The sequence below is a fragment of the Antechinus flavipes genome, chromosome 4 (assembly GCF_016432865.1).
Source record: "Antechinus flavipes isolate AdamAnt ecotype Samford, QLD, Australia chromosome 4, AdamAnt_v2, whole genome shotgun sequence".
Taxonomy (NCBI): Eukaryota; Metazoa; Chordata; class Mammalia; order Dasyuromorphia; family Dasyuridae; genus Antechinus; species Antechinus flavipes.
The window spans coordinates 464,931,356-464,956,939 of NC_067401.1; the positions used below are offsets into that span (position 1 = coordinate 464,931,356).

Below are 25,584 nucleotides of genomic sequence, written 5' to 3' on the forward strand. Positions count from 1 at the left end.
CCCATGAAGAATTTCCTCTACCCAAGTCTCCTTGCAAAGTATATGCTGTTGTTTAGTCATTTTCATTCCATCTCAGATTCATTTCCTTCTGCAGCTCATTTTATAAAGAAATTGAGACAAACAGTGAAGTGATTTGCCAGGATCATACATCTAGCAAGTGTTTTAGAACAGATTGGAATTTCCTGAAGCATATTATCCTCTGCACCACTAGTTGTCCCTCTCAAATGCAAAATGGGAATAATTTTCATCTATATACCTATTCACTTATTAATAGGGCCTGCCTCTCAGGGTTTTTATTAAGGAGCAAAGGAAATATTTGTTCCTTTTTTTAAAAGGCACTTATTTAGTATGGTGGTAAGCATACAGAGGTGCTTATTTATTCCCTTATGACACGCCAAGTAAGGCCACAAACACAACACAAATCTCTTCCTTTACATTCTATCAGAAGAAAACTTTGTTTCATATAATACAGAGCAATTTTGTAGAGAGAGGCCCTGAGAGCTGGGGCAGGGGAGTGTTGGAAAAGGCTTCATAGTGTTGAACTCAGCACGGAAGATAATTAGGGATTCTAAGTAGACAAGATACGAGAAGCTGACACATTCTAGGCAAGGGACACCTGGTGTAATGTCACGGAGATGGGAAATGAGCTGTTGGGGGAGGGAGGTGGAGAATCTGCCTGGAACAAAATGTGACTTGACCTACCTGGGCCATTTGTTGGATAACAGAGGTAAATTCCTCATTTCCTGATCTTGGCGTCCAAGGAAACACTGAAGCTGAGTTATTAAAGGCTGTGTGGGCATTCCCATTAGCAATTGAGCTGTCAGTAAACACAAGCAAGCCTTTCCTTGAAAAATCAAAGTTGGCCGAGCGATCTGAAGGAATATGGCTAAGCTGGGAGGGGGAAAGAGAAACAGACACAGAGAGAGAGAAAACAATATTTATATAGTGCTTCAGGGGCAGTGTGGTCCAGCAGGTAGCAATCTGGTCATAAAGACGTGTACCCAAGAGCCTTTGCCACCTATTCACTGTGTAGCTCTTCATCCCTCTGTCTCTAGGCAACTCTGACTCTTAAGTTGCAGAAATAAAACAGATATGGCCCGGTAGCCCTCGGACCCCATCCACAAGTCAGAGAACAAGAAAGTACATATGTCAGATGCTAACCCCCTTACAAATGGCATTCTTCTGGACTCACTTTCCTAGTAATGAGCACTATGAGATTCAAGATGGGAATGTAATCGGGAGGCCAATTTGGGGACAGCTTCCTAAAAACTGGCTCTGACTGGGCTGAAACACTGGGCCAGGATCCATCCAACTTTTCAAGCAAAAGTGGGAAGACCAGTTGCTGAGAAAGCTAAGACAGTCCTCAAGACTCATCTTTCCAATTCTGTAATCCCAGACTTGGGACTTTCCTAAATCCTAACATCTTACAATCAATCCACCCATCTCCCTAACACCAACTCAACAGGGAAACCCAGGGGTTGGAACCTACCTGCCCTTTCAGCTGTTTGATGGACTGCTGAATTGTAAGGATCTGGTTGAAGAGAGGGCTCTTCAGGGTCTCACTGAACAGGACGAGTCTCTCATGCTGGGAGGTATCCCCCCTCTCATGTAATTTCATCTGCAGCCTCTCGAGGACCTGCAGGATCTGCAGCTTATCTGTGGTAGATAAAAACACCGATTAAACGCCAATGGTCTTCCATTCCTTCCTGAGAACTCATCACACTGCAAATAAGATAGAAATTGTATACGTACTAGCTGCCGGATTTTCGGGCATCTTGAACTGTTCTCTTCAACCAGAGAAATCTAAGGATTTGGAAAAAAAAGGCATTTAATATGTAATTATCCTTATATGTATCTATTCAAAGACAGATGGAGAAAGAGAAAGAGGAAAGAAAGATAGAGACAGACAGAGAGAAGGAGAAAGAGAGAGATGGAGAGAGAGCAGAGAGAAAGAGACAGAGAGCGAGAGTGAGAGAGACAGAGAGAGAGAGACAGAGAGTAGGAGAACGAGAGAGAGAAACAGAAGATAGCTAGATATTGGTTCCATCACTCACTGCAGGGTATATGTCCAGTCTTGTGAATGACGTGGACAGGATCCAAAAGCTGAAGAATATCATTCTTATAACTTACCTTCCTCTTTCTCCTTAGGCCTGCATTACCAACTACCTATAGTGCTTCTCTACTAGGAATGCCCCACAAACACTTCAAACACAACAGATTCAAAATAAAAATATTTATTCCCTATGAACCAGTCACCCTTCTGAAGTCCCCTATGTTTGTCCAGGGTACCACAATCCCGCCACTAATGCTGACCATCTAGGTGACCCAAGTCACTTCCCCTTCCTGGCCCTCAGTTTCCTCATATGTGAAATGAAAGAGAGGGATGGATCAAGCAGTTATTGATAAAAAATTCTATCAACCTTTCAGTAATTTTCCAACAATCAAACTCCTTCTGTATCACCCCCCACATCCAATCAAGTGACAAAACCCCTTCACAAGGTCCTGGTTCAGGCCCTCATCACCAAACATCTGGTCAATCGCGATATGGCCAATGGGCCTCCATAATCCCAGTCTTTTCCTTTCTATTTTCAAAAAGCTGCCAACTGATAGTCCTAATTTCAAAAAAAAAAAAAAAAAAAAAGAGAGATCTATATCATTCCCCTAACTCAGTTGTCTTCAGTGGCTCCTTATTAGCCAAGATAAAATGGCTCAGACTTTCCACATGTTTCCCATTCATACCCTAGCATTCATCTGCATCCTCAGCTATATTCTGGCCAAGGACTACACACTGAGCTCAGTATTTCTCATCTCTGCACATTTGCTCCTCCCGAGGCAGATCTTTCATCTCTACCTCTCAATGTCTTGCATCTTGCTTCAAAAGTTAAGTCAGTGGGGGCAGCTAGCTAGTGTAGTGGATAGAGCACCAGCCCTGAAGTCAGGAGGACCTGAGTACAAATCTGGCCTCAGACACTTAACACTTCCTGGCTCTGAAACCATGGGCAAGTCACTTAACCCCAATTGCCTCAGGGGGGAAAAAAAGAGAGAGGTCAGTAATCCCACACTCAAAGATGCCTTCTCTAAATTTTGCTTTTGGTCTCCTCCAATAACTCGGCTCTCACTTCCCAGTGTACTTGTTGTGTCCCCAAAGAACACCAAAGAACCTTGAAGATACCAACCATGCTGTGCTTGACTCTAGATCCCTACCACCCTGCCCAATATTTTGTACATAATAAAAGATTTTCATGTTTAAATTCATGTAAGACAGGCAGTAGCCTGTGACCAAAACTAAGCTCTCAGCCTAGTTATTTTTACTCCTTGTACTCTCAAAACAAAAACTAACTCAAAACTCAACAATAATAGTAAATGATAATAATAATAGCTAACTTTTATATAGCACCAGAAATTGTGCAAAGTGCTTTTTCATCTCATTTATTATCTCATTTGATGCTCACAAGGATTCTGGGAGGAGGAGGATATTACTGTCTCCACTTTACAGATGAAAAAACCAAGGCAAACAAAAGTGAAGGGACCCACCCAGCTAGTGAGTGTCTGAGGTTGTATTTGAAGCCAGGTGTTGCCAAGTCCAGCCTGCTGTTCTAATTACTGTACCACCTAGCTGCCCCAATTATCCCTGTTACCAGGGTAACTAGGGTGACCTAGGGTTTTATCATAGTGTCCCATCACCTTTGTTTTCTATTAGGTTTTTTAGCCTCGTTGACTAAACCTTGGTGGAGCTCATGAGCTTTAGAGTTAAGGTCAAGGAGTAAACAATTAAAAGTCAGCTGGGGCGGTGTCCAAGCCAAATACAGACCCAAGAGTTCTCCTTCACTTCAACTGGATCCCTACCCAGAGCACTCCTGAAAGGACATTTAGGAAGTCCGGGCCCCACCACCACAGGGTAACAGCTTTGGAGCCAAAAGAGACCTTTGGGGTCACCATTCCCTACCAGCTAATTTTTAATCAATGAACAAACTGAAGCCTAGAGAGATTGTGTTACAGACCTGAAGCTAGGAGGAAGTAGAAACACTTTGACTGCGAATGCAGAATGTTTTCTCCAGTTTCAGGCAGACTCCCCAACGCTGAGTGCCGGGACTAGGGGTTACTGAGAAACGGAGCCGAGTTCTCTACAGTCCGACACTAGGGCAGCCCACGGCATAAAAGAGCAGTCCGGACAGGGCAGCTCCTTGCTCTCCCCACTTCCCACATGCCAGCCCTTGTGGCCAGCACACGGGCTTGTCTCTGCAAGGTGAGCAGGGCACATTCCTCTCGTGCCAGAGCGCTGGGCCATCTCCAGGAACAAGGAACTTTCTCTATGGAGAGGAACAGAATGGTTCTGCCCCCGTGTCAACAGACTAGTACACGCCTGGAGCGCTCAAGATAGCTCTGATCACCAGGCCAAGAGTGACTCTAGCCTAATGAGAAATGGGAAGGACAGGCCTCCTTTTTAGATGATTATCCTTTCCTTCCTTCTTAACCTCATTGTGAGGCAGCTAGGGGACTCATGGGCAGAGTGCTCAGGCCTGGAGGCAGGAAGCCTACTCTCCCCAAGCTCAAATCTGACCTTGGGCACCTATTAGCTATGTGACCCTGGGCAAGTCACTCCCCTCTGCCTCAATTTCCTCATCTGTCAAATAAGCTGGAGAAGGAAACAGCAAATCATTGTAGTATCTTTGCCAAGAAAACCACAGATGAGGTCACAAAGAATTGATCATGATCAAAAACTACTGGACAACAATCTCATCTTCATATCCACACACTCGGGAGTCTATTCTATCCTTGCTGTCAATCATAACTAAAAGGAAGCAGTCAGATGGGCTTGAAGTCCAAAAGTCCTGAATTCAAATTTGATTCAGACACTTCCTAGCTCTCTGACTTTGGGTACATCATCTAACAAATAACAGCACCAGTCATTTTAGTCACGTCCGAGTCTTCATAATCCCATTTGAAATCTTCTTAGCAAAGATAATAGAGTGGTTTGCCATGACCTTCTCCAATTTATTTAACAAACGAGGAAACCGAGATAGAGAGGGGGAAGTGGCTTGCCAAGGTTCACGTAGCTAATAAGTTTCTCAGGCCAGAGATGAACTGAGGAAGGACTTTTACTGACTCCAGGCCAGGCATTCTATCTACTACACTCTCCAGCTGTTCTAATTAATTAATATAATTTAATTTGCTGTTCAGACAACATTATAAAGTAGGTACTATTATTATATCCATTTTTCAGATGAGAAAACTAAGACTTAATGAATTTAAGTGACTTGCCCAAGATTCCATAGCTAAGTGTCTGAGAAAGCCTTCATTCAGTCTGTTTCCTCACCTGTAAAATGGGAATAATAATAGCAACTAGCTCACAGATCAACCGAGATAACACATAAGCTGCAAAGCTGGAGTATTAGACAAACATGAGCTCTCCTTAGCAGGCTAGCATTTGTGTGTCAATGTTGATTTACAGAATTCTAGAATTAGGTGGCAGCCATGAGATGATTTAATCCAGTCTAGGAGCCCCCTCTCTGATATGGGATTGTTCAGTCTTTTCCCAAAAGCCTCCAGAAAGTGGGAATTCTCCATCTCGGGAGGAAGCCCATTCCGCTCCTTTTCTACCCTTTGTATCCCCAAAGCTTAGAAGAGTGCCTGGCCTCTAACACACACCTAATAAATGCTGTGGATTGGCTAACATTAGGTCTCTAAGGCCTTAGCGATATGGTGACCAAGGGCTGAGAGGTCACTGGCTTCAGGGAGATGGAAATTGCCCAATTAAAGGAAGCAAAAATCTGGGCTGCTGGGTAGAACGCAAAAGGAGACTTCGCTAATGACATCTTAGGAAAATTGGTTCCCTGGAAGAACGTGAGAAAGACAGAGTTCCAAATCTGTAAGTGTCACGATAAAATGGTCAAAAATAGGAGCACAAATAATCCAAAAAAAAAAAAAAATCAGGAACCTCCAAGTGTTTGGAATCTAGAAAGATGGTTCCAGTTGCAAAGAGACAGCGTGGAGCCTTCTGCCTCTTCTGAATGGAATGATTTCTATAGCTTGCCCTGGAACCCTATTTATACCCTTCTAGGCTCCAGGGAATGCCCAATATGGTTGCTCCTAGCAGAAATCAACTGACTTTGGAACTTCCTGCCTCAATGGATCTGGGGGTGTCACTGGGTCTCTGGGGATCTAGAATGTCAAGTGGGAATTGGAGTTAGTTATAATTAGGGTCAGACATGATATACTTCGTTTTTACAAGACATAAAGATAGAGTTAAAAGACCAGAAAATTGCAGTGAAACATCTTCCACTAGGACTGCTAGGTGGTGTAATGCGCAGAGAGTCAGGGAGACTAAAATTCAAATCAAACCTCACTTAATCAAATCAAGTCACTTAACCCTGCCTGCCTCAGTTCCCTCATCTGTAAAATGAGCTAGAGAAAGAAATAAATAGCAAACCACTCCAAGATCTTTGCCAAGAAACCCACAAAGTCTTGGACGTGACTAAAACTGAACAACAACAAAATCTTGCAATTACATAGCTGTGGAACTACGTGAACAGGTGTCTCTAGTGGAACGCCACAAGACTCACTCTGTCCTTGGCCCAGTATTCTTCAACATTGTGACCAATTCATTAAACATTTAGTAGGCACCTACTGTGTTTACAATGTCCTGTAAGGCCATTCAATAATTCAAAGATGAGAAGTTCCACAGTATTCAAAAAGGTAGCACACAGCATTGGACAAAATCTCTGGATATTGCAGTATGAACAACCTGAGCTTAAATCCCCTTCTGACAATCCCTGTGCCTCAGTTCCCTCATCTGTAAAACTGAGCTTGCTGGTCTTTCAGTTCCTATCCAACTCTAAATCAATGATTCTCTGATTCTGAGTGGGTGTAATGTAGTAGAATGATTAGAAGTCGGTCTAAGACCATTTTTAGGAGGTAAAACTCTTATGAGTATAACAAGGAGAGTATACCAATGGTCCCTTTCGCCTCTAAATCTGTGGTCCTAACACCTTGAATAAGACCGTGGACACGAAGAGTTTGGGGAGTCTTCAATACTACATAAAAGACCAAATATGGAAGGAGATCAAGGAAGGCTTCTTGAAGTAGGTAGCCTCTGAAGTGGGCCTTCAAGGAAAAGAAGACTGAATAAACAGGGAGAGAAGAGAAAACGTTCCAGGCAAAGAGAAAGGTATAAACAAATCCCAAGGACACGACCTGGAGGCAGCAAATTTCCCAGTCTTTCCTCTGAGACTCTCTCCACTTTATCCAGTTTACTTCTTGTATACACAAAGTATATGGCGTCACTATTCAGCAGTGAGCTCCTTGAAAACAGGAGTGGGCTTTTTGCCTTGCTTTGTGTGAGCTTTTTTTTTCTAGATCAGAAACAATAAATGTTTCTGGATCAACTGACTAAAGGCGTTGGGAATCAGGTTTGTTTTGGTTTTTTAAAGACAATAGAGTTAAGTAATATGCCCACGGTCACATTGCTGGTAAGTGTCTAGAAACAGGGTTGGAAGTCACTTGAGCTGATAAGACCAGACTTATTTACCTCTCAGTACCCTCAGGCAACCCATATAAGACTGGAGTCCGTCATAGGTAAAGTAAATAAGGGGGAAGGGAATAAGCAAATGCTTTATGTCAGGCATCCAGTCACTATATAAATATTTTATCATTTGATCATAGATGGAGGAGCTGCTATTATCCGGTTATTGCCCCTCATTCTCGAAGATGACCAAAATGACATTACTATGTCAAGTTAGTTTATCAGACTATGATGCACAGGGCGGTGTGGTAAGTGTCTGAGGCTTTGATATGAATTCGGGTTTTCCTGAGCCCAAGCCCAGTGTTCAATCCTCAGAATTAAATTAGAATCAGATTGTAAAACTGCCCAGGTTAACAAAGGAGGAAATAGATACTAAGATAATCCTATTAAAAAAAAAAAAAAAGAAAGAAATGGACAAGCCATCAATGAGCTCCAAATAAAAAGTTTCCAGGATCCAATAGATTCACAAGTGAATATATAAATTTAAGGACCAACTAATCTCTAGAATCAGGTGATATTTATACCAAGAGTAAAGAACCAGTTCAATGTCAGGAAAATTATCAGCATAATGGACCACATTGATAACAAAACAAAAATCATATTGTATCAATATATATGAGAAAAAGATTTTGTTGAAATATAATGTCCTTCTGCTTGCCATCTAGGGGAGGGGGTGGAGGGAGGGAGGGGAAAAAAAAATCGGAACAGAAACGAGTGTCAATATAAAGTAATTATTAAATAAAAAATTTAAAAAAAAAGAAATATAATGTCCTTTCTTATTAAAAACATATTAGAAAGAATAGAAATCAATAGAATTGTTCTAAAATAAGCCATATGTATCTAAAATCAAGCACAAATAATTTGTGCAATTGGGAAGCCTTCCCAATCAGATCAGGAGTGAAGCAAGGATGTCCAGTATTACCACTATTATTCAAATTTGCACCAGAAATGCTAGCTATAGCAATAAAACAAGAAAAAGAAATTGAAGAAATAAAATATAGGCAATGAGGAAACAAAATGTAACTCTCTGCTGGTGTATGTAGAGAGCCAACTTAAAAAAAAAAAATTATTAGAAACAATTAACTTCAGCAAAGTTGCAGGACACAACATAAATCTATATAAATCATGAGTATTTCTACATACTTCCAACAAACCCAGCAAAAAGATGTAAAAATAATCATAGATAATATAAAATATGTGAGAATCTAACTGCCAAGACAAACTCAGAGATTATATGAACAAAATCACAAAACACTTTTCACACAAATAAAGACTGATCTAAGCAATTGGAAAAATGTTCATTGCTCCTGGATGGGCTGAACCAACATAATAAAAATGACAATTCTAGCTAAGTTAATTTACTTAATGAGACCACACCAATCAAGCTACCAAGATCTAGGAAAAATATTAACAAAATTCAGCTGGAAGAACAAAAGGTAAAAAAGATCAAGAGAATTTTTTTTTAATGTTAGGAAAGGCTATCTGGTAGTTCCACATTTCAAATTATTCTCCAAAGCAGTAACCACCAAAATAAACTGATACTGGCTAAAAAACAAAGTGGATCCGTGGAATAGATTAAGGACATAACATACAATAGCAATGTAGTGTTTTGATAAAGCTATCTAATCTATCTAAGCTCTTAAGGTAAGAATTCAACATTTGGCCAAATTTGCCAGAAAATGGAAAACAGTATGGTAGATACTAAGGAGAGATCAACATTTCATACCGCATAGCAAGATAATGTCAAAATGAGTAAATGGTTTAGACATAAAGAGTGATAACAGAAGTAAATTGGGGGAGAATAGAAAAATGTACCTGTCACATCTATGGGAAAGATAAGAATTTATGACCAAAAAAGAGACATAGATTGTGGGAAATCAAATGTATAATTTTGATTATATGAAATAATAAAAAAAACCTTTTGCATAAATAAAACTAATGCAGCCATAATTAGAAGAAAAGCAAGTTTTTCTGATAAAAGTCTCATTTCTCAAATATATAGGGAACTGAGCCAAATTTATAAAAAATTAAAAGTCATTCCCAGGGTGATATAAGGTCAAAGGCTATGAACAGTAAGCTTTCAGATGAAGTCACAGCTATCCACAATCACAAGAAAAAAATGCTCTAAATCACTAAGGATTAGAGAAATGCAAATTAAATCACCTCTAAGATACCACCTTATACTTAGCAGATTGATTAGCATGAAAGAAGAGGAATCTAACTATAGAGGAAGATGTGGAAAAATGGGGATACTAATGCACTGGGTGGAGTTGTGAATTAGTAGCTAGTCCAACCATTCTGGAGAACATTTTGTAACTATATCCAAAAGGCTACAAAACTGTACATGCCCTTTGATCTAAAAATACCACTGCTAGATCTAGATCTCAAAGACATTTTAAAAAGAGAAAAAAAGATCTTTCTGTACAAAATGTTTATAGCAGCTCTTTTTGTAAATGAAGGGATGATAGATGGGGCATGATTGAATAAGTTGTGGTATATGATTGTGATGGAATACTATAGTACTATATGAAATGATAAGCAGGAAATTTTCAGAAAAAACTGATGAAGTGAACAGAACCAAAAGAATAGTGTACAACAGCACTATTGTTAAGGATGATTAACTGGAAAAGACCTTGTTACTCTGATCAAGACAATGATCCAAGATAATTCCAAAGGACTGGTGATTAAAAAGTGCTATCCATCTCCAGAGAATGAACTGATAAACTCAATGCAAATTGAAAAATACTTTTCTAAACTTTGAAAAATTATTTTATTTCTTGGGTTTTCTTTCACCACACGGCTAATGTGTTTTGCACGGAAATATGTTTTGTATGACTTCACATGTCTCATCAATATCAAATCGCTTGCCTTCTCAAGCAGTGAAGGAGAGGCTGAAGGGAGAGAAAGAATTTATAAAATATTTAAATATTTGTTTAAAAGTTTTTATATGTAAGTTAACATATATTGGTCAACCCGCCATCTGTGGGAGTGGGGTGGGGGGATGGAGGGGAAAAATTGGAACAAAAGGTTTGGCAATTGTCAATGCTATAAAATTACCCATGCATAGAACTTCTAAATAAAAAGCTATAATAAAAAAAATTTACATGTAATTGGGAAATACTTTTTAAAAAACTAAGCATCAGGTGTGAAGGACTTTCAGTAAAAGGCTTACTTTCCAGTCTATCAAATTCATTTTCTTAGTGCGGCCTTTCCTCATTCCCCCAGATATCAATGCTTTCTCTTTCTTCAAATTTCCTTTTATCATAATTATTTGTATAGAAGCAATACAGTCATCCATAGGATTTAAGGTACCTGAGAGTAAGAACTGTTTTAGTCATCGAAACTTCAAAATCACAAAGGTCTATTGAATCACAGTCTCCAAGATAGGTCAGATAATTTTGCTGAATTACTTCAATCTAACTTTTATTAAAATTCTCTGGTCATAGGAGATGGCTGACTAGGTTGGGGAGCAGGGAATATATTCAGAAATGAGAGTGAATTAAAATGAAAGGATTTCGAGAACATCTGCTGATTTGAACTGAATTGTAAGAAAAACCTATCCAGGAACAGGTTGGACAAGCCAGCCTCTGGGTCCCCATTTTGCCAAGGGGAAAAGTGACAGAGGGGCAAGAGTTGGGAAAAACTAGAACAAACCTAAAATGGACTAGGTTTCCAAGAAGTTCATAATAACAATTAGTATTTAAATAGTGTTTTAGTTGGCAAAGCACTGTACATTTACTGATGATACAGAGAAATAAAATGTACTTATGGGTATTTTAGAGATAAAGAGGCTGAGAGATTAAGATCCAAGTAAGTGATTTGCCCAGATTTAGCTAATAAGAGTCTGAGGTAAGATCTGAACTCATCTCTTCCTGATTTCAAATCTAATACATTAACAGCAGAACCACTTCCCTGTTAGGGGATCTCTTCCCTTATTGCAAGTCTTCAGGCAAGACTGGATGACTTGGTCAGGTACAAGGCCCTGCTAGATGGCTTCAGGTTAGCTCCAACTCTAGCACATTCCAAGAAATTCCCAATTTCTCCTAATTGCAGAATTTAGCACAGTGCCTGGTACATCACAGGCACTTAATGTTTATTGATTGAATTCCAAATCAGGGAACTGTCCTGACACCATGGGTCTCACTAAGGATTATCATGAGATCTTATATCTAGTGCTATAAGGACCTTGGTGAACTTCTAATTAAGCCCCTTAATTAGGCAAAGGAGGAAAACTGAGGTCAAAGATTCATGTGACTTCAACAAGTTGTGGTATATGATTGTGGTGGAATACTATTGTGCTATAAGAAATGATGAGCAGGGTCTAGGGGAGGAAAGAAAAAAAAAGAAAAGGAAAGAAAAAAAGAAAGAAACAGAAAGAAAGAGAAGGAAGGGAAGAAAGAACGAAGGAAAAAAGAGAAGGAAGGAAAGGAAAAAGAGAGCACTAAGGAGGGAAAGAGGAAAAAAGGAAGGAAGGAAGTAAAGAAGGAAGGAAGGAAGGAAGGAGCAGGAAACTTTCAGAAAAACCTGGGAAGATTTATATGAACTGATACAAAGTAAATTGAGCAGAGCAGGAACAGTAACACTGAACACAGTAACAGCAACATTGTTAAGGAGGCAAACCCCCAGGAGATCCTCAGGACTCCAGGGTCAATGCTTTTGGCAGGGGACCAAGCTGTCTCCTCTTAAATGAATATTCACAACCCTCATTCTCAATATTTCCTCGGGAGTTGCTAAGAGGGTTCTCCCACCTCAGTTTTTCCTGTTTCATAGAATGAGCAGGTTGATGTAATACCACTCAATCTTTAGCCCACCCAGCAAAGGAGGTGTAAACAGACTTATCTGGCCACAAAGGAGAGAGGAATTTCCCAGGGGCAGAGATCTCCTTTGCAGTGGTACTCAGGCACAGAATAAGAAAAGTCTGGGGGCGGGATTGGCTCAATGGCCTTTCCCTATCTTCAACTCCTCCCAGTAGGAGTTAGGGAAGAGATAAGAGGGAGAGGTGTGGACAGAGAACCTAATATATATGGAAAACAATCCAAGGATGCTAGGCATGCCTAAGCAGCTCCCATTGGGAGAACTTGGAGTAATGTATAGGGCGCAAATCTGTCCCTTATTCCCTGTGATTCTAGGAATATCATCCAACATTTGTGGGTCTCAGTTTCCCCAGCTGTAAAGTGAGCTCTTTGGACTATATGAACTATGGGGTCCCTTCCAGCTATAATCCGACCTTGGAATCCCTCCTCAATTCAATTCTGCAAATATTCACTAGATACCTATTATGAGAAGCAGCCCAGGGCAGGGAGTGGATAAAATGCTGGGCATGTAAAAAAGGCATGCATTCAAGTCCTGCTTCAGATATTCAGCAGCGATGGGACCAAATCAAGGCAGTTATTGTGCCTCAGTTTCCTCATTTGTAAAAAGATCCACTTCACAGAGTTGGTCGAGATCAAGTAAGGTCCCTTGTAAATACTCAAACAAGTATACAAATGTCAACAATTTAATTTCTCTTTGAAAAATGGTAGGGAATACACCAGTGGCGTAGGCCCGGGCTCAGGAAGCCTGCTTTCTGGGGCCAGGGAGACGGGGGTAGCTGGAGAAATATGCTCTTTGTGTACAGAAATAGGAGTGGTGGAAAGCAAAGGAGGCGTGGTAGGGAATTTTGAGGTGGAAAGGCAGCTTTCTGCAATAAAGATCACAGATTTGGAACTGAGAGGGACCCATAGGGTCTCATTGCACAATGGCCATAATTTCTGGAAAAGGAGGCTAAGCCCAGAGATTGTGAAGTAATTAAGCTCACACATGAAGTGTCAGAAACAAGATTCCAATCCAGTTCCAGGACCTGAAAGAAGAACCAGAGGCCAGAAGGGACCTCAGACTCAGAGACCACTAAATTAGCCTCCCCCCACTGGAGCAGTGGGGAAACTAAACCTGACAAGCTGTGACTTTACATCAGGGGCCAAACTGGAACTCAAACCCTCTGAAGCCTTGCCACTGCACCAGAGCAGCCATGTTCTACAGAGATGTGCCCTTATTCCTGAGTCACTTATTAACCTTATTAACCATTCATTTGGCACCCAGTGTATACAAAGCTGGTTTCCTCCACAATTCTTGACACACAGTAAGCATTTAGTAAATGCTTGAATTGACTTCATTATAAAAGGGAATGAGACCACGTTTCTATAGAACTTACAATGCGCCAGGCACTGATTCAACAATGCTGGGAGGTAGGTACAATTACTAATCCCATTTTACAGATAAGTAAATAGAATCAAGTGACTTGCTTGGGATCACGGAGCTAGCAAGTGGTTCTTGCCTTGATTTTGAAGCAGGTCTTCCAGACCCCGGCCCCCAGCTCTAACCACTATACTTTCTTAGCTCCCTAAGGTTCTTTCAGGTGTGGCTTCTATGACTCTATCATCTATCTCCCTAAAACAGGCAGGGACCGATTCTTTCCTTCCTCTCTCCTTCATTTGAACATTAACTGATTTCCAGAACAAAGTCCGGCTCTCTCTCCGATACCGCCGAGGGCAGAGTAGGTGCTTTATAAGGGCTGGTCAGCAGTCACGGCGAGCCGTGTGTAAAACGTGAATCCTGACGCTCCCTAAAAAGCGGCAAGCCCCGGGAAGGGCAGGGATAGTGGGATCTCCCCCCGCACCCCACCCCGGAGGAAAACGAAGTGAGTAAAGGCTCCATCTGAGGTCTACACGGTCCCAACAGGTGGAGCCTCAGTTTCCTGGCGGCCTTGGTCCTTGACCTCCAAGCTCCCTCGCACCTGAGGATCTCCCGGGGCTTCCGAGCCGGGCGGAGGCGTATGTTAGCCACAGGCTCCCGGGCAGAAAAAAGGGGTTCTGGACTCCTCCCCGCTTCCCTCCCCTCCCTCCTTCTCTCCTTCCCTCGTTTCCCAGGCCGGGACTGCTCCTGCCCCTGCTCCTGCCCCTGCTTCTACCCCTACTTCTACCCCTGCCCCTGCTCCTGCTCCTGCTCTTGCTCCCCACTTCCTGGCCTCCACCAAATCGGAGGCAGGCTGCGATCACCCGTTCGAGGCCCCTCCTCGGCCCCCCCCAAAGCCGGGCAGAGGGAGGGGAGGGGGCGGGGGCGCTGAGCCGGCTGCTGACGTAGGGATTTAAAGGGCCTGGCACCGGGAGCTGGGAGTTGGGGAGCCCCGCGAAGAGCGCAGGAAGGCCTGGAGCCGGGGGAGTGGCGGAGCGGGATCCGAAGCGGGAAGCCCACCCCTCAGCCCCGGTCTTTCTTTACCTGGTCGGTCCCGAAGAGTGGGTGCGGGAGGCGGGCGCCGGCTCGGGGAAAGGTGGGGCTCCGGGACGCAGGAGCGCCCCCTCCCCTCACCTGGGCGGAAGTGAGAGAGAGAGAGAGAGAGAGAGAGAGAGGCTGGAGGCGGGGCGCACTCACCTGGCAGGCCCTGCCCTCCCGACCCCCTCCCCAACCAGGGCCTGGGGGCGGGGCCAGCAGAGGGGGCGGGACCCACCCTAGGGCTTACTCGGGAAGCCAGGGCGCCCTCGGGGCTCCCAGGGCGGGGAGGGGAAAAGGATGGAGGAGGAGGGGAAAAAGGATGGGCGGGGGAGGGAGCTGTCCTTAGTGCGCCCCCCATTCCCAGAAGTGACGCCAAGGTTGCTTTTTATGCGCACTGAGGCCTGAAGTCAGGAACACCTCAATTCAAATGCGGCCTCAGCTACTTCCAAGACGCGATTCTGAGCAAAGCACTTAACCCTGTTTGCCTCGGTTTCCCCATCTGGAAAATGCTGTCGAAGGAAATGACAAACCACTCCAGTGTCTTTGCTAAGAAAACCTCACATGGGATCACAAAGAATCAGATAGGGCCCAACAATAAATATGTAGCCTTTTAAGATCTGCAAAAAAAAAAAAATGGTATATATACATTATCTCAGTTGATCTATATAAAATCTAGCTATAATTATTTATGGGGTTTGTCTCATCTGATCCTCACAATAATGCTGTGTTCTTATCCCCATTTTACTGAGGAAACTGAGACACACTAATGTTAAATGACTTGCCCAGAAACACAGAGAAAATATCTGAAGCTGAATTTGAATCGGGTCTTCTTAATTCCAGGCCCAGTGGGAAGGTATCCTATAGCTCTCCCTTTGATCAAATAGAATCAAAGGTCTAGGAGAAATGCACTGTTTCCATTTAGTCTTTTTATTCCTAACAACTGATGTCTCTTTAGTCTTTATATTCCCAATATACCCCCAAAGCACTTTTACTTAGTAGGTGCTTAATTCAGGCTTGTTGCATTGAATATTGACAAGTGGAGTTGAGAGGAAGTGAAGCAAGGAAGAGGGCAGAGAAGATAGTGGGAAAGGAGGCCCGAGGCTTGAGAGGAGAAAAAGGATGAAGGGAATGGAGCTTTGTGGATGATACTAGAAAGATAATTCTCTCTAAAAATAGAAAGGAAGCAGAAAAATAGGAAGAAAAGGAGAGGGAGAAAGATTCTGGCTCCCCAAATTGAGAAATCTGGGATTTGGGAAGGAGTTTTATCTCAATTAACCATATGTCCCTTCCTATTGGTAGTAAAGAGGAAAGAACCTTGGACAGGGACAGAAAGGGAAGCTCTATGAGAGCTTTTCAGGATCCTTTATTTCTCAGAAACCTCTATTCTATTAAGTATCCTCTAATCTAACTTCTCTGTAAAATAAGGAAGCTGGACTGGGCAACTTTTAAGCTTCTTCAGCACTAATAATCTATGAACCCACTTTTTCTTCATATCAGGAAACTGAGTCTCAGAACAAGAAATTCAACATAATAGGAAATACAAGAAACTCATTTTGATCCCAGGCCTGACGCCTAAGTACCCTTCCCCTCCTGCAAATCCAGTTTCCTCTTTTGGGAAGCAGACTGGAAAACCTGGAAAGATGGGAGTATGGGAAGAGACAGTCAGACAAACAGAAGAAGAGACAGATGGTCCAGTGGCTGCTAAGCAAGGCAGATGGCCCTAGCAGGAAGAGGAAAGAAGCAGACAGACTGATAGATCGCCAGCCTCTCTAGGGGAGGGAAGAAAGCTGGAATGGGAAAGAAGCGCAGATCACAGGACTGAGAGCTGGAAGAGAATCTGCTTCAAGTCTTCTTTTCACATTCTAAGAAAAGGGTGACCCCGACAGGGAAACGAATTGCAAGGAGATCAAGACCATAAGTTTGGAACTAGAAGAGATCCCAAAGGCCATGTCATCCAACCCTCTCATTGTACAAGGAGCTGAGGCCGGGAGAAGTCATATACATTTCCCAAAGTCACCCAGATTCTAAAATTTGGGCAGAGCTGTGATTTGAACCTAGATTTCTAGTGCACTAGGGGAAAACAGAGCAAAGAAGCAAACAGAAAAGGCCAGTTAGGAATGTTGTCAAGGATAGAAGAGACACTATGGATGTCAGAGGAGATGTCAGGAATTAACTTGAAAACAACCAATTAAAATCCAGTCGAATTGGTCAAGCCAGTGCAGATCACTAAAGAAACTGAATATTCCCAATTTTTTATTTTTTATTTTTAAATTTGCTGCTTTGCCTTCAGTGATTTCAGAATACAACAAACTAATCGATTTACCTTAGAGGACAATTCTTCATGTCGTATCCCAGGCAAAACAACAAGAACCTGACCTTGATTTTTAAAGAATCCTTCATAGTCTTAGCATTGGCCATTTTTTCTGGTAGCCATGACCTTGTAGGTCCACCATTACCCTTTGAGAGATCCCAACTCCTATCCTTGCCTTTGCCCGGGCTGTATCTCATGTACTTTTCTCAACCCTCCCCTTCAAGACTTCTAAGCTCTCTTTATGGTTCAGCTCAAGCATCACTTCTCTCTGGAGCTACCCAGATGGCTTAGCAAGGTACTTGACACTTTGTTGCAATTGTTCAGTTGTGATCAAGTCTTCCTAATCCCATCTAGGGTTTTCTTGGCAAAAATCACTAGAATGGTTTGCCATTTCCTCCTCCAGCTCATTTGACAGATGAGGAAACTGATGCAAACTGGATTAAGTGACTTATTCAAGGTCACACAACTAATATCTGAGATTAGATTTGAACTCTTCCTTGGGCCTTCCTGACTCCAGACCCAAAGCTAGTCTATCCCCTGGTACAACAAATGCCTGAGACAAAATAAATGACTAATAAAACTCACTGTGTGTTTGCCTGACGGTGTCCTGATTCCTCATAGCTACTAGTGCTCCCCTGCCCCATATTATTTTATATCTCTTTATCTGTATTGATATTGTTTTCCTAATTAGAACAAAAGCTTTTTGAAGATAGGGTCCCTAATGTAATTCTTTGGCACACAGCTGGCATAAATGCTTTTTGAATGACTCAATGAATGGACTTGGTCAAATATAAATTTTAATTGAAATTTCTCCCTTTCGTTAGCTATTTCCTGTTATATGACCTTTTCTAATTTTTTTCAATTAACAAGTATTTATTTCTACTTCCCTCCTCACTAAAAACAGAAACAAAACCCCTGGTAACAAACATGCACCGTAAATCGAAACGAATCTTGGTTGACTATGCTCAGAAATATAGATCTCCTTCTCCATCCCCTCTCATTTAGGAGAGGGCTCCATTGTTCCTTTTACCTTTCCTGTGACTCCCTTTTACCTTCACATTTGTCATCTCTCCCAATATAACAATAGTTGAATTAATGGGAAAATACATTTAAACCTGAGTGGGCCTTTAAAGACTTTCTACCCCAACCCCTTCATTTTGGAGATGAGGAAACAGACTCAGAGAAGGGAAATGGATTTCCCAGAGTCCCACAGGGACAGATTCAAAGCCAAATCCTCTGACTCCACATAATAAAAATATTAGGAATTAACATTTCTATAGCTCGGAGTCCCATAGCAAAGGCAGGTCTTTAGGAGATCAAGCCCAGCACTTAGTCACTTCTACCACCTCCCTGGCTCCTTTTGTTCTGTCACTAGGTTGAGGGGCTGACTGGAGAGTCGGGAAGGTGAGGGTCAGGCTGGTTCTGTCCCTCTACTTATAACTCATTTCTTAGTTAAATCTCTCTCTGAGTTGTTGTTTTTTTTAAAGCAGTTTAGGTGATAGTCTGACTATTGCTATGATTTCAGACACTCTAATTGGCTCGTTATCCCTCCACCTCAGTTTCCTGGAGAAAAAAATCCATTCTCCCTTTGGGTTAACTTCCTCTCTCTCAATTTTGAACAGCAAACTCATAGACAGATTCATGGTATATGGCCATATAGTTTAACAGCAGTTTCATGTACATCATAACAAAAATGAGCTATAAAAGGAAAAAGGCTCCCAAATGCCAGCTGCAATGACTGTCACTTAGTGGGAATGAATGTCTTTACTGTGCCCCCCTACAGACACCTCCTCCTACCAGTTGGAAGCAAAACAGGAAGTGAGATCATATAGGAAAAAATGATATGCGTTTCACTAGGAAATGATCCAAAGAAAAAAGGGAATATGTCAAAGAAGCTATAAATTGGAGCTGGGGGGATCTCACAAACTATTGGGAGCCGGGAAGAAGGGAAGGGATGAATTTCAGCCCCATCTTCTCTTAGGGCATCGGACTGTCCCAGCCCACCCATGTCTCATTTGCATATAGTTAGCCCCTCTGTGTCCTAAAATTTCTATCCTCTGTTTGTAACTGTCCGGGAAATGGATGGTCAACGTTATTATTCTACATCTGATTCAGTAAGTGAAATGGAGTCCCCTAAAGCTCTAACAATCCGGGGGGGAGGGGAGGGAAGGGAGGTGGAGGGGCCTTGTAACCTCCTGATTTCTCCCCTGGGAAATCTCTTTCAAGGTAAGGAAAGAACTTGAAAGGTAAGGAAGGACCTTGTTAGCCTTTGTTCCTTGCTCCTCATTGACCCATCTTGGGTGAAAGTTACTGCACTGTCCCAAGGGAGCCCTTTAACATTTACAAAATGCCTTGTATCACATTCGCTGTAAAACACCCAGACCAATGCCAACACACAGATTAAAAATACTACAGTTTTCTATTCTCAGATTCTTTCTTTGCATTTGGCTGAAGCCATCACTCTGAAAAAGATCTGGCTTCAAACCCCACCTCTTGCACTCACTGCGGGGATGCTCTCCTGTGAGAACCAGTTCTTCTCCCTGTAAAAAGAAGAGATTAGATTAGCTGTCCTCAGGGTCCCATCCAGTTTGTAATCAATGATCTGATATCTGATCTCTTGATTTTGCTCCTCCGGCAACATCATTTCACCTCAAGGAATTTTGTGCAAACCTCACAATGTTTCTGAGTCACCTTTATTCACACCAATTCTAAGCTTCTGGTCGTGAGCCTAAAACTTCTGCGTTATTATCACAACTCGAACAGGGACAAAATTATTTCATTGACTCTACGATGAGTTAGCAACTATCTCTTAAGGGATTGTGTATGAGATATGCAGGGTTTTCCAAAAGTCTTAGTAAGTTGAAAGTAGCACTAAAACTTTTGGAATAGGAGCAGCTAGATGGTGCAGTGGATAGAGTTCCGGCCCCAAAGTCAGGAGACCTGAGTTCAAATCTGATCTCAGATACTTCATACTTCCTATCTGTTTGACCCTGGACAAGTCGCTTAATCCCAATTGCCTTACAACAATACCAACAACCACAACCAATAATAATAACAACTAAACTTTTGTAATACCTGGTTCAGAGAGGTAGAGAGAGAGAGAGGGAGGGAGGGAAGGAAGGAAGGAAAGAAGGAAGGAAGCAAGGAAGGAAGGAAGGAAGGAAGGAAGAAAGGAAGGAAGGAAGAAAGGAAGGAAAGAAAGAAGAAAGGAAAGGAGGAATGAAGGGAAGAAGGAAGGGAGGAAGGAAAGGCGGAAGGAAGGGAGGAAAGAAGGGAAGAAGGAAGGAAGGAAGGGAGGAAAGAAGGGAAGAAGGAAGGAAGGAAGGGAGGAAAGAAGGGAAGAAGGAAGGAAGGAAGGGAGGAAGGAAGAAAGGAAGGAAGGGAGGAAGGAAGGATATTTTATTCCCCTGGGGCTCCCTTCTTGTGATTAGCTGCTTAAAGACTAGGTTATGGAATGGAAAATATGCCATTTGCAGAGTCCTTGAACCACAAGAGTCAGCTTCCACTCAGGCAGCAGTGCCCCTTGCATTCCTCCTTCCTCCTCCTCTCCCCTCCTCCCCAGTACTTCTCACTCTCTACCTCCTACAGCCAGAAGGGGTTGGGATAAGGATTTTCCAGGCCTGCTTGTTGGTTTATTTTTTTTTTCTTTGCATTCTTCTATGTTCCTTCAAATCCAAAATGTACCAAAAGGATGGGAAGTTTTGCCCTCAGGCATTTGAACCCCAGGATGGTCTTTTTGATAACTTCAGAATGGGAACATATGTAAATATGAGGAGAAGAAAAACCTGTCCCCTAAGAGGTCGCCACGGATTTGCTTTATCATGTCATCTCCAAATGGGTATGCATCGTGTGCATTTTCAGAGCAGCCAGGCAGAAATCTAAATTCCAAACTCCTCCATCCCCACCCAATAGAGATCCCATCACCAACATTCTGCCAAAAAAAAAAGAATGATTCCCTCCAGCCCACTACCTCGCCCCCACAGGTGACAGAGTCCGCTGGGCCAGCTCTGTCCAAGTGAAAGGAAATCGTTTCCAGCCTCTCTTCTCCCCAACCAGAAATACCACATACTCCATGATCAAAGCCTGAAGCCAGAATTTGGTTTTTAAATGAGAAAGCTGCAGCATTGATTATTGGAACTCAATTATTCCAGTGGATCTGGCTTCTCATCCACGTGGATGCGCAATGTGGATGTGCAACGTGGATGCATAACATGGATGCGCAATGTGGATGTGCAATGTGGATGTTCCCCTGTGATGATGCAGACCACAATCCATCCATCCATCTGTCCATCTGTCCAGCTTTCTCATCCTGTGGGACTCATATCCAGGATTTCCCATAAAGTCTCCAAATAGCAGTCCATTCAATAGAGTAGGAAGCCTCTCATTTTCTTAACATTATAAGGATTCCACCAAAGCACACAGTAGGTTCGCTGGCTCTTACTTCTACTGCAAGACGAATTCCATCTTATTTTTCTATCAAGAATTTCTTTAGTGACATTTTTGTTCTTCACAATTCCCTTTTTTGCTGTATGTGATAGGATGCCAGACTAGATAAATGTTTAAAGTCTATCCAGCTATATATCTAGATACTAATACTATTAAAAGAAATGTATGTTACACACACACACACACACACACACACACACACGAATATGTATATTCTTTACTTCCTTTTTTTTTTCTTTTTTTGCTGAGGCAATTGGGGTTAAGTGACTTGTCCAGAGTCACACAGCTAGGAAATATTAAGTGTCTGAGCTCAGATTTCAAGTCAGGTCCTCCTGACTTCAGGGCTGGTGCTCTATCCACTGCGCCACCTAGCTGTCCCCAAATATGTATATTTTTTAAGGATTGCAAAGTTCTTTACACATGTCATCTCATTTGATTTTTTTCAACAACTCTGGGAGTCAGGGGCTATTATCATTATCCCCATTTGACAGATGAGGAAACCGAGGCATCAAGAAGTTAAGGGTGTTTGTCCAGAGTCACAATAAGTAAAGCAAATAAATAAATAAGTAAAGGGAGATATTCTTGATAATACAAACCTGTACTTTATTCTATGTCCCACCTAGCTGTATTAGTTTTATTTTATTTTATTTAATTTTTAGAGACTGTATTGTTCCACATCTCACAACCACACATTATCACCGGTAGAGCATTAACATTCAAAAGATGGGCCTCTTGCTTCGGGGGAAAGTTTGGAGTCATTATTGAAACTTTTCAGTTTCCAAAGGCAATTCAGCCATTCCTCCTCCTGTTTAATTCGGGTCCACCTCCTTCTCCATTTATAGGGTCTGTCTCAAATGTCCACACTGATGGATGAATTTCATGGATTCTCCATCCAATGGCACGTCATAATAAGCATTCTTTTTTGTTGGCTGTGAAAAAACTTTTGAGAGCAAAATGCTGCCTTCGATGGGCTCTTCTATCAAATTCCTGCAATGTTGCTTGAAAGATAAAATGGCAGAGATAACCTTGCTGTGTGACCCTCTGATCATTAATATCAGGCAAGGAATAAAATGGAGAGACGTATGCTCACCAGATGTACTTGCCTCTGTAAAGGAGCAAGTCAAACGCTGAGTGCCAGCTTAGGACGGGTTCCCTATAAATCACATAGTGGGTGGTTCATTCAATTCCCACCATCAAGAATTCTTATCCAAGTCATGAACTAGTTTGATGGGTTTTTAAAAAAATATTTTAATGACTATTTCAATGTAATTTTTTTTTTTTAATTTTATTTGATCCATTGAAAAACGTGATTTTAAGAAGGGGATCATAGACAAAGAGATGAAGAGATTGATCAAAAAAAGTTAAGAATCTCCTACTATTAATGGAGTGGCTAAAGCATTTATTCTGTGCCTACTTCATGCAAAACACTAGATTTAAGAATAGATAACTCAAACCAGGAAATCATTGTACACTTCAACAACAATACTATATGAGAATCAATTCTGATGGACATGGCTCTCTTCAACAACGAGAGGATCCAAATCAGTTCCAATTGATCAGTGATGAATAGCACCAGCTACACCCAGAGAAAGAACACTGGGAAATGAGTGTGGACACAACATAGCATTTACACTCTTTCTGTTTTATATATATATATGTTATATATTTAACATATACTTAACATGTTTAACATGTATGGGACTGCCTGACATCTAGGGGAGGGGGTGGAGGGAAGGAGGGGGAAAGTTGGAGCAGAAGGTTTTGCAAGGGTCAATGTTGAAAAATTGCCCATGTATATTTTGTCAACCACTCTAGAATCTTGGCCAAGAATACCCAAAATGGGATGCATCCACTAAGAGTTGGACATGACTGAATAACTTTTTTTAATAAAAGGTATCTACATGATTTTTAGAGTATTCAGTGTTTTATATACATACCCTTTTAGCCCTTTATTTTCTAAACAGCAGAAATAAAACTGTGTTTGGAAAAGACCCTGTGAAAATTCAGGAGACATTATTTAGGGAAATGACTGAGAGGAGATAACTCAACTATTTGATCACGATGGCTCTATCTACTTTCTGGATCTCAAACTGTCCTAGGATCCAGAACCTGAAAATGCATTTATTTCATCCTTTCACCTACATGGAAGATTGAGGAAAAGGCATGAAATCCTCAATACAGGGGAATAGTTTGATAGCCAAAAATGCTGTCTACTTTCTTTTCACTGAATCTGGGAGGGAGTCATATGTAGGTTTATTCTCCCATGAGGCCCTACTGCAATGATACCTCCTTATGTATTCAGGTGGCCTGAGGTTCTCAAAGGCTGGGTCCGAGACTTCGAGTTCTAGCAGGTTATTCCACATTGCAAAGCATCAGAGAACTGTCCCAGAACAGTGAGTTTCTGCTTTCTGAGATGCCATCGAGCTCATTACAGAGAGGTTCGCCCCTGGTACATTGGCGATATGTTTTTGGCCAGGGTGACTCAAGAGAGAAAAAAAAGAATAATACTAAATGGACCTTAGCCCTGGCAATCACAATAAGATGGAAAAGGGGCTGGAGTTTTATTGCTTTTAGCCTTTGATAAACATTAGCTTTAGCGACGGGCTTCCTAAACATGAGAATACAATGTACTGACCAACATACAGACACCCTCCTGCTGGAACACATTGACCTGCTGATCAATCTCGAAATTGTCCCTGCAAATGAAACCAGAAGGCGAAGGATGGTGTAGCTCCGTGGAAGGATAGTGCACAGATTTTTCTTAGGTAAATAAAACAGTTGGCTTAGCTGACATGTTTTTGTCCCAAGGCAACAAGAGTCACTCTTTCTTAGGCCATCTCACACGGAAGTGCTCATTTTGAAAAGGATTGTGTTTGTAGTGGCTAGAAACTGGAAAATGAATGGATGCCCATCAATTGGAGAATGGCTGGGTAAATTGTGGTATATGAATGTTATGGAATATTATTGCTCTGTAAGGAATGACCAGCAGGATGAATACAGAGAGGCTTGGAGAGACCTACATGGACTGATGCTGAGTGAGATGAGCAGAACCAGGAGATCATTATACACTTCGACAACGATATTGTATGAGGATGTATTCTGATGGAAGTGGATTTCTCTGACAAAGAGACTTAACTGAGTTTCATTGGAGAAATGATGGACAGAAACAGCTACACCAAAGAAGGAATACTGGGAAATGAATGTGAACTATTTGCATTTTTGATTTTCTTCCCGAGTTATTTTTACCTTCTGAAGCCAATTCTCCCTGTGCAGCGGGAGAACTGTTCGGTTCTGCAAATATGTATTGTATCTAGGATATACTGCAACATATTTAACATATATAGGACTGCTTGCCATCTTGGGGGGGGGGGGAGGAGGGAGGGAGGGGAAAAAACGAAACATAAGTGATTGCAAGGGATAATGTCGTGTAAAAATTATCCTGGCATGGATTCTGTCAATACAAAGTTATTATTAAATAAAATAAAATTAAAAAAAAAAAGAAATTGAAAAAAAAATGAAAAGGATTGTGAAGATAATTGCCCCTTTTATTGAAATATTTACCATGGTGAGAGAATTAGAGAAGAAGAAATTCGATGGAGATCTCAGTAAGATCCTCCAAATGAAAGATATTCCAGACTGAAAGGTTTCCTATGAAACTCCCTTCTTGATGATTTCAATGCAAAGAGTTTTGGTTTTGGAGTAAGAAATCAATGAGAGCAAAAGCTTATGTGTACACCCATATAGCTGCCTCTTTCTCCCATGTATTAAAGGCTTTACTGAGAGAATTGGGAGACAGAATAATGGAGGCATCACATATCACCAAAAAAAAAAATGAATTAAATATATTTTCACAGATAGGGAATGATGGATTATTACTATGGGAGACAGTTTCAAACTGGATGTCTATTGACATTTAGAGCATCAGTTGGTTAGAACAAAGATCAAAGTCAATACCAAACTATATATTTTTGAACCTGTATGATTGTTATTTAAGATCATCTTATTAAACAATTTTGAAAAACTTAGTATAAAAAAGTTCTGCACTAGATTCCAGTAT

At 41.7% G+C, this 25,584-nt stretch overlaps 1 protein-coding gene and 1 long non-coding RNA gene across 2 annotated transcripts in view; one reads left to right on the forward strand and one right to left on the reverse strand.

Moving 5' to 3' along the window:
- The window catches only part of PATJ (PATJ crumbs cell polarity complex component), a 325,629-nt gene extending 310,721 nt beyond the window's left edge, over window positions 1-14,908 (reverse strand). Inside the window, exons 1-4 of the mRNA XM_051999546.1 lie at window positions 14,777-14,908; window positions 1,753-1,803; window positions 1,490-1,656; window positions 703-891 (exon numbers count right to left, since the gene is read on the reverse strand). Coding sequence (XP_051855506.1) covers window positions 703-891; window positions 1,490-1,656; window positions 1,753-1,774 — 378 coding nt within the window. The 5' untranslated portion in view covers window positions 1,775-1,803; window positions 14,777-14,908. The remainder of the gene's footprint in view (window positions 1-702; window positions 892-1,489; window positions 1,657-1,752; window positions 1,804-14,776) is intronic.
- On the forward strand, window positions 14,211-17,665 carry LOC127563224 (uncharacterized). The gene is made up of 2 exons (XR_007953925.1): window positions 14,211-14,779; window positions 16,268-17,665. It is a non-coding gene; the product is annotated as an uncharacterized LOC127563224 (long non-coding RNA).
- Window positions 17,666-25,584: the final 7,919 nt, after the last annotated feature.